Raw genomic sequence first — 9,853 nt, forward strand, 5'->3', positions numbered from 1 at the left:
CATAAACCTACATGCTAGGCTACAATGAGAAGGAAGGAAAACTGCGTTTCTTTATCGAACTTTTATCGACTCTCTTTTTTTCTATTGCGCCACACGTCTATCGATCAATATAAATCGTTATTGAATTATCGCCCAGCCCTAATCCTGCAATTTATGGAAGTAAAGCAGAATCAAATCCAGCAAGATCAGTAATATGTCAATTCATTTTATGCCACATTCCCATGTAAATATCTGTCTTTGGAGGATGTGTTTTTTAGCACCCCTAGTTCTCTCATTTTTTTTTCCAAATACAATTTATAATCTGAATCACAGGGCTATTTTTATCTCTATGGTTCAGTATTTTCTCAAGTAGCAACTTTAACTGCTATACTTTCCTGTCTTAAAAGGCAGAACTCTTCTAGTCTAAAAAAACCTCATTTGTTGAAATGGGAGACAAATTTGAAGAGTTAATTCAGAAAGTAAATCAAAATATTTGTATTTTACAGTAATGGAAAATGAATGAGCAATTAACTGAATATTTAAAATTTAAATGGCACATCAAAAAGAATATTAGAATTTTTTAAATTAAGACTACAACTTTTCATTTATGTCTATAGAATGATAAATGAGGAAGTTTCAAAAATGCAAAACTACTGCAGAACTCAATCTTTGAGAAAAAATATTTATAAATCAAAACATTTCTAATTATTTACACAAAGCATTAAATAACGTTAAAAAATTTTAAATTCTAATTATATGCTGCAGGGGTGTAATTCAACAGTGTCCTTCTCATTACAGAAGAAGGATCCTGGAACTTCAACACCCTCTGAGCGTCTTTGCTCTGCAGCAGGAAACATAGCCTCCAAAAAAAGAGCCATTCTTAGCCAGGAGCACGTCGACATGCTAACCTTTTTGCTTTTCAATGCCAAGTTCCTGAGTAAAGCCAGTTAGTGACTGTGTGCAACTCTGGGTGACTAAATTAGTGTCATGGAAGGCTATGTTTATTTGTTCTATATATTGATAGTATTATTAAGCAAACAAATTCTGTTATTGAGTTTTGTTGTGTGGATATATTTATCCTATTGTTATTTGTTATTATTAGTTTTATATTATTGCAAATGGATAAAAATGCCTGTCTTTTTTTGCGCTTTATGAAACAAAGTACCTTCTATTTTGTGGATGTATAGCTACATTTCTCATGTAAGTTTATATAGTTTTAACAAAAACATTTATTTTTCATATTGCAACAGTACAGTTAATGAGCAACCTGTACTTGTGTGCTTGTTTGTTCTGTCTAAAATGTTTATTTTGGAATAAAGAGGTTAATATTAAAAATATTTTTTGTCTGATTCATCGATTAATCGAAAAAAAATAATCGGCCGATTCATCGATTTTTAAAATAATCGTTAGTTGCAGCCCTAGATTAGATTCAGTATCAATTTCCTGACCCAACGATTCGATTATTTTCAATACTCGAGAATACACCACGATTCGATTTGATTAATGGGTAAATTTTTTTTTTACCTTACAATGTTTTAAATTTGAAATAAATCAATGAAAGCTGTAATATCGTCATGCATTTTATTTAAGAAACAACAGGAACTAACAGAAGTAGCACAGCTGTACTCCACCTAGGCCTATGAAAACCTCATTCACTGAAGAAGAATAATAAGGCCTCTGTGTTTATGCGAGTGTGTGTGTGCATTAGAGACTGACATTTTGGAGTCAGTATTAGTAACAATCACGTGATTGGGACGGTACAGGATTAAACATTAACGGGAGCAGACGGGAGCGGGAGCAAACCAATAGTAACTAAAAAAAAACTAGGATTGATGCCAAAAAATAAAATAAAATAGAAAGAAAAAAAATCCAGTACTGGCGCCGCCATTTTGTAGTTTTTTTCCTTGAAGCCTACACTATAATGCGAATCAAAAAAACTACATGACCCAAAAACCAACAGTGCTTCTGCTCTGAGTTTTTCACCCGCGCTCAAAAACAACAATGGAGGGACCAACAGTTACTACAGTTAGAAACAGGAACTTAACTGACCCTTCATAGAAATTCAGATTCAATGTATTGGCAGAAATCTTATTGAAGACAACAAGAATGGGAGTGGTGCAGGAGCAGGGGTCATTCTGAATGGGAGTGGGAGTAATTTCACCAGGAGTGGGACGGGACAGGATTTAGATTTCTATTCTGGCGCGGGATCGGGACGGGACACCATTTTTTTCTGTGGGAGTGGGACGGGACAGGAGTGAAAATCCACTCCCGTGTCAGTCTCTAGTGTGCAAGCAGAAAGAGGGTAGGGAAAAGTAAGCGCGGTAGGAGAGCAAAATAGGTTTAGCGCCACCGCAGCACGGGAGTCAGGATTACGTCCAGGAGTGAATGGATAAAAATAGACCGGAGGAAAAAAAACAAAAACATGAATCGATACTCTTGGAGACATGTCGATGCATCGACACAGAATTATTATTATTTATACTTCTAGTTACTATATTTGGGCAAAAATGGCTGCTCACAAACTTAATGATCGCAACGAAAATTATTGCTTTTATTTCTTTACTTATTAACGCTAAATTCATTAAATTACCACAAACGTATTAGTTTCAGGTATAAATAATGAACCATTGGTTATTCCTTACTGACTGAACTTTTCCTTTAATGAGGATGAAACTGACCCTGTAAATTTAGTCTGACAAAATGCTCAAATTATAATGCTTAAATTCAACAGTAAAGCTTTTAAATTTTACAAACTAATAGTTTGAAATGTGTAAAAATAATAAATATTTTGAAATTTTAATGAGACCGTCTCAAGCTGATTTTTAAAATAAGGATTAAGGCAATAAAAGGCGCCTCACGCCCTTTATCACCTTTCCCCAGAAAACGGGATAACACACTTGTCCAGTGTGACGCCTTTATCACGTTTTCAGGGAAATGAAACCAGCCGTTTTATCCCGGCTGTTTGTCCAGTGTGACGGAGCCAGAACCACAACGGACGGAGGATTTATTTGACTGTCAATAAGTTCAAACTGAATCAGAACGAGAGCAAAGCTGGACACAGAAACAGAAAGGTCTTTTATCCCACATGTTAACCACGATGACTCAGAGGATAGAAAACAGAAAACCTCTTACAAGAAATTTGCATGTGGAGTGAAAGGAAAAGGGCGGTTGGAAGGGCACGAACTCACCCTGCATGAGGAAAGTGCTGAGCAGCTGATCAGTGGCCACGGGTTTGATCTCTGTACGCAGGTTGACGTAGCGACCGACCACCAGAGGCGCCCTCCTGAACCCAAGGATCCTGAAGACACACCAGGAAGGAAATATCCAAGGATTACAGATGAATGAGTGCGAATAACGCCCAGCAGTGATGCTCACTCGCCTGTCCAGGTGAAAAGCAGCCACCTCTGCGTTGTGTCTGTCGTATCCTGCGTATGGCTCTCCTTCAACCACATAATCTCTGTTGTATCTGAGCAGGAAAAACAGCGTAAGAACCTGAACAAGAACATTTGTAACTGAATGTCTGACTCCGTCTGACCTCTTGGGTTTAAAGACCACTTTCTGAGCTCCGTCCAGCACCAGCAAGGCTTTGAGCTGGGTGCCCTTATAGCCCACATCGGCGCGCTCTATCCTGGCTGTGCTCAGCGAGGTCAGCACAGCAGCCAGCTCAGGGGTCTCCTCCGGGTACACCTCTCTGGGGCCCACCCACTGACTCGCTATCTCCCACGGAGACTGGAGAGTGTGTGTGAGGCGAGCTCCTCGAGGCAGAGAGAGACCCGACTCCATCTGCGAGGATTATCATGCAACCGACAATAGAAAACTATCGTTAATAATGTAAAGATGGCACATCTCTGTTGAATATGCTCCATGTAAACAGCAGGAGGGAAATCCTGATCTTTCTCTCTGTCGGTAGTTAAAGCTCCATCCAGATGCTGACCTTACGAAACGCCCGCAGGTCCCGGCGGCTGGCTGCAGAGCCCTCGCCTCCATCTAGCAGGAAGATCTTGGCCAGGCCCAGCAGGAGGAGCACGGCACACAGCACCACCACGCGCTGTTTGAGCTTCATCTCCGCGCCACCTGCCCCCCGCCGCGTTGGTCCCTCGCAGTGGTCCCCCCCTCACCGCTGATGCATGGCTCCTGTAAGTGACCGTCTCCCACCAGCCAAGCCCACCCTGGAGGAGGAAACCTTCCAAGAGACGAGAGATCCGCTGCCTTTCCCCGTCTTACCTAGGAGGGGATGAGGGGAAAAATGAGAGGAGGGACGGAACCAGGACAGCTGTGCTGCTGGTGATGTTGAGAAAGAGATTGATTTGCTGCCTCGATGGTCCACTTCCCCTCCTAGGGGCAGATGACGACCCAGTTCTGCAGCTCGGCGAAAGCCTGCACAGCGTATAACCCTGTTTCCAAAAAAAACACAGGACCTAAAAGTGGAGAGCAGATAAAACAGGAGGGACTGCTATGGAAACCCTTCAGCTCTAAGCTAAACCCTGTAGCCAGCTGCAATAAAAAAAATAAAAATCTATCATTGTTTCCGGGAGACAGAGTCAAAAACCTGACCTGCAGTCTGATGGCAAAAATCCCTAATGCTCTCCTGAAATAAAGGACATCATCCTCTAGGCCACAGAGGGAGCATCCAGGTTTTTATCTCAGCTGACAATAGCTCATCACGGTGAAAGAGCGCAAACTTCCATTAAAGCTCAGCAGCATAAAGAGGTTAAGAAGCAGCATATGCTTCAATACCCATGATGATACCGTGTGACATTCAGAGCAGGAAAAACACTGAGCTTGCAAAACTAAAACAGTCTGAGAGAAGTGATGCAGCACACAGCTGTTCCTCCACCCTACCTGCACCAGATCAAATGTTTTACTCCTTTACACACACAGGACAACTTCACCTGCAAGACTCCAGGAAAACATCTACCTGTGATGTCATTGCTTGATACTCCAATGACATGAAAAGCCCCAAAACTTTATTCATTTCCAACAAATCTGGACTTTATTGTAAATTAGCAGAAGAGCCACTGAGGAAAGAAAAGAAAGTTTTCTAAAAGCCATAAAATGGATGCAGCAATAGCGCGGATGATATTCTGCTCGGGCGAGATAATGTAAACTAAGAGCTGCGCCTATCGATTTTTGTTCCTTTATTTTTTTTTTTTTTTTTTAAATATATAATTCTGGTATATTAACATTTTTAAATAAATAAACATTTGAATTACAGAAAAAAAATGTATTTTCATTTTATATGCATTAAATATTCCAAAGAGTCAAAGTTAGAAAATAATCCACTGGACTTTGTTTCCAAGTTTGGAGACGTTTCGCTTCTCATCCAGGAAGCTTTTAAATTCAAAATGTTTGGATTAGCGCCGAGCTCCAGGCTTTTATAAAAGCCTTTATATGGCTTAGAAAACATGCATGTTGAAGCTAGAAAACCAACCTATTACAAGGCTTTTGTTAGGCTGCGATTGAGGTCTTCGTGAGCGGGGAGGAGCGCTGACGGACGATGTGGAATCTGGGGGTCAATCTGAAGGATCAGAGGTAGAACTGGGTAATTAATCAGTTTTATCAATAGAGAAAATCTGGATTTATTTTGCCCACCAATGCACTTCTTGGGCTGATCTACCAGTGTGGGATTCCCCAACTGCAAACAGTTAGTTATATTTTTTATCTTTTTACAAGCAGGTTTCACAGATTTACCTGCATTAATATCAACTTCCAGAGGGGATGAATAGATATAAATGCTAGTTTTAAAAGTAATATAAGTTCATTTTTTTTTTAAACTAGAATATTACAATTTAGTAGGAACTACTTTGCAAAGAATTTACAGAAAATTCATTTAAAAGCAGACAGAAACGTAACGTAAAGGTGTGACAGCTGTTACCACAGCAAAAGGTTTTCTATTATATGTTGACTTTAAAAACAGATGCATGCCACACCTTTCAGATAACTCTTGATTATAACTTTCTCCTTCATCTTGGTCAGACACAGTCCAAGTTATATAAATATGAAGGCTGTTGTTTAAACACAATATGTGGCTTTTGTGCTTTTAATTGCATTTCAGGAAGGAAAACAGCACAATAGTGTTATGGATGACAGGGTTAATAGATGTGGATCATAGTCAGGTCACATTATAAAAACCAGTAAAACCTGCACAATAAACTGGTTTATAGTCAGAGCATTTAATCTCTCATGGGTCCAAAGGAAACAACTATCCCAGAATCTCTGCTAATAGCCTCCTGATTCACACTGACCGGTTTCCTCCATTTAAACCTGGAATATCAGAGTAAAAACCTCGATCTGTTTGTTAAATGTTTCTGTAAATGAGGCTAAATCGCGGCTAGCAGTGGGAATTAGCCAGGTTACCTGCATCCCCAGCATGACGCGTTAGCCACGCAGGCAGCGGCGGTAAACAGTCGCTGCTGTTTAACAGCTCAGAGGAAAACCAAGCCAGCGGCTAATATCACCCACACAGCATGAGTCTGACACCTTTCATGTTTTCCGAAGCGACACGCGCGTTTTCACAGTTCGCTAAATCCTCCACACCCTCCCGGACAGAGCTAACAACTCAGCAAAGCGATTCTCATTGATGGTGTTAGCTAAAGATGTCGCTAGCAGGATAGCTTCTGCTGCTGCGGCTCACTTACCTTATGCTCTTTTTATGCGACTCATCATCAATGTGGCGGCCGCTGGTTTTCTTTGATAATGTGAAAGCAAACAATACGTCACTCTGGGTAAAAAATGAAAGCTAATGTCATTTTTCCACAGTCCACTCGCTCTATCTCCCCTCTCTCCTTCGATCCCTGCGCTGCTGTGAGGATTCTCTTCCTTCTCCTGGTGCTGCAGTGGCTGCAGCTGCCCGCCAGATGGCGGTGTTTCACCGTGGCGCTCAAACGCAACAGGCATCTCAATCATCGAAAAACAGAATGCTGTTTTCTTTTCTTATTTTTTTATACTATAACCAACGTGTAGATTGTTCCTTATGTTCCTAACAGAGCACTTCGCTCTCAATCTGCAGGTTCACTAGTGGTTCCTAGAATTTCTAAAAGTAGAATGGGAGGCAGATCTTTTATTTATCAGGCTCCTCTCCTGTGGAACCAACTACCAGTTTTAGTCTGTGAGGCAGACACCCTGTCTACTTTTAAGGCTAGGCTTAAAACTTTCCTTTTTGATAAAGCTTATAGTTAGAGTGGCTCAGGTTATCCTGAGCTATCTCTATAGTTATGCTGCTATAGGCTTAGACTGCTGGAGGACATAGGGACCCCTTTTTCATCATTCTGCTTCATTCTATCTCTATTCTCCCACTCTGCAGAATCTGTTAGTTCAATCTCTAACGTTCTGCTCTCTCTGCTTTTTCTCATAGTAGCTTCATCTGGTCTGTTCCTGTTTGGCTGTGACTCCATCCTGGAGAGAAATATCAGCTGTGCTGCTGCCATCATCACCTTTGTTTCTAGATGTTGGAGCTTGGCCTGTTTTTCAGTCTAAACCTGTTTCTCTGACTGTGACTGAGTGGATGTGCTCTCTTCATCCTCTGACATGGGAGCTGGCTCGGTGCTCGTCTGCCTGGGTGTGTGTTTCCTGGACGGGGCCGCCTTTTACAGCTGCTGTTTGTATTTCTGCTTCTGTCTCCTTGAACCCCAGTCGGCCTCAGCAGATGGCCGCTCACACTGAGCCTGGTTCTGCTGGAGGTTTTTTCCTGTTAAAAGGGAGTTTTTCCTCTCCACTGTTGCTACAAACATGCTTAGTGTGAGGAATTGTATTTGAGTCAATGAGTCGATGCAATCAGCTGGTTTTCCTTAGATAGAAAACTTTGAATCAGTTTGACTGGATGATCTGGTGAACTGGAAAGAGCCTTGAGATGACATGTGTTGTGAATTGGAGCTATAGAAATAAACTGAATTGAATTTACAACAGACAAGGTATCGGCATCAGATATATATAAACCTGGAAAACCTGTACATGCCAACTCAGGCTGCTTCCATGTTTACAGAAAGGACACAAAGAAAAACAAAAAAAATGTTTATCATATTATGCAGTTCTGCATCTTGTTCTTTGTCCTTCAATTTTAGAGATAAGAAGAGGTGGCAGAGTTCCTTTTGAAAAGTAAGGCAAAGATTGTTGGACTTTAAGAAAATTACATTTGTGAATGAAAAACTTTCCCATGATGATTATTACATTTAGTATTCTTTCAAATTTCGTTTCTTTTCTCAGAGTACAGACTGCTGTTGTTGAGTCACACAAGTTCACACGTGCGTGCAGGCATGTGTGTGAGACCCAAAACCACACAACCAATACATCTGATAGAAAACTATGAATATTTTAATAAACCATATTCAGAATGAGTATAACACATCATGCACCCTAACGTTTTTTTATGATTACAGAGGGAATTCCAGCATTTTATCAAACTCGACATTTATTTTCACACTCATTTCTGAACTCCTTTATCACTCATTTTTGAGTTTGATGTTTTTTTTACCTGCTATTTGTGGAGGTGGTGACCTGAATTTGTAGTAGTCCCTTGATGAAACATTGCTACATTATGTGCAATAAAGACAAACCAAACCACAAATTTTAATATAAAAATCCTATCCCTAAAATGCCATCACAACGTTTAGAATTTTAAGTGTGTCTCAGCCCCCCCCCCTTCAGTGTCCACCATATTGGATCAGTCCATTTGCTGCACATGTTCAGAAAGGTCCAAACAGACAGCAGCAAACCATTTGAAAACAAACCATGCAAAGAGCAGTGTTGCCAACTTAGCGCTTTAGTCGCTATATTTAGCCACTTTTCAGACCCCTCTAGCACTTTGAGTTCTAAAAAGCTCCTAGCGCCAAATCTAGAGACTTTTTTCAGCTACTGGAGACTTTGGAGACAACATCAAATAATGGATGTCTATTCTATTAACATTTCTCTATCTGTAGAATAGCTCTGTTTTATGTGTTGTCTTCTCCATTCAGAGGGCCCCCTGCCTGTCTTTGCCCAGGGCCCCAAATTTCCGAAATTCACCCCTGATTACAGCTGGATCTCAGTAAACTTGAATATAACCCATATATCACTTAGTAATTCAACACAGAGAGGGAAACTCATTTATAAAATAATTAGTTATACTTCCAAGTAGAAATCCGTATTAATCTTCATTATAAGGCTTATAGCTAAAGACTATCAATGTAGATTTCTAATACAAAATGATTATAGAATGCTTATGTTATATGCATAGGTTACCACATGATTAATGTCTATAATGTCCAGACAGACTAAACCACAAAGGTTATCATGATAGTTAATATGATTTACTAGACTGCTATTGTCAGAAATGTTAATAAGGTATAATGAAAGGAGCGGAACAAATATTGATATCATTAACCTTAAGATTAATATGAAAATAAGTCTTTTAAAGGTTTGTCAGAGATTCGTACCACTTGGCGTTGAGTTCAAGGCTTTATAGAGTGGACCAACAAAGTCTTGTTATTGTTTAGAAAACATGCTAATTGAAACGGACGAACGGGTCCATCTATTTGGAATGAGGGTCATTTGGCTTCTTTTGTCAGCCTGTAATGCCCCATACCTGTCTATGTCTCTGAAAGGGGGTCGTTAAAGGGAATTGTTGACCTGCAATTTGCATGTTTTCTAAACAAAAACGAGTTCTTGTTGGGCTACGGTACAAAGCCTTTAACTCAACGCCACTTCTCACATTTACAATTGAAAAAGCTTCCTGGATGGGAGGAGAAATGTCTTCAAACTTTGAAACAAAGTCCAGTGGATTGTTTAACTTGTTTGGAATGACTGACCTGGATGACTGAGAGTCTGCACCAGCAAACTCTGTATTTCATATAGAAACTAAGGTTACGGAGGCTGGAAGGAGAGTGGAGAGGCTCACTAT

At 40.3% G+C, this 9,853-nt stretch overlaps 1 protein-coding gene across 1 annotated transcript in view; it reads right to left on the bottom strand.

Moving 5' to 3' along the window:
* Positions 1 to 6,821, bottom strand: part of fam20b (FAM20B glycosaminoglycan xylosylkinase) — a 31,339-nt gene extending 24,518 nt beyond the window's left edge. Inside the window, exons 1-5 of the mRNA XM_038309079.1 lie at positions 6,618 to 6,821; positions 3,914 to 4,203; positions 3,515 to 3,762; positions 3,359 to 3,445; positions 3,168 to 3,277 (exon numbers count right to left, since the gene is read on the bottom strand). Coding sequence (XP_038165007.1) covers positions 3,168 to 3,277; positions 3,359 to 3,445; positions 3,515 to 3,762; positions 3,914 to 4,042 — 574 coding nt within the window. The 5' untranslated portion in view covers positions 4,043 to 4,203; positions 6,618 to 6,821. The remainder of the gene's footprint in view (positions 1 to 3,167; positions 3,278 to 3,358; positions 3,446 to 3,514; positions 3,763 to 3,913; positions 4,204 to 6,617) is intronic.
* Between the last annotated feature and the right edge of the window lie 3,032 nt (positions 6,822 to 9,853).

Source organism: Cyprinodon tularosa, unplaced genomic scaffold (assembly GCF_016077235.1).
Source record: "Cyprinodon tularosa strain WSP-4 unplaced genomic scaffold, ASM1607723v1 ctg656, whole genome shotgun sequence".
Classification (NCBI taxonomy): domain Eukaryota; kingdom Metazoa; phylum Chordata; class Actinopteri; order Cyprinodontiformes; family Cyprinodontidae; genus Cyprinodon; species Cyprinodon tularosa.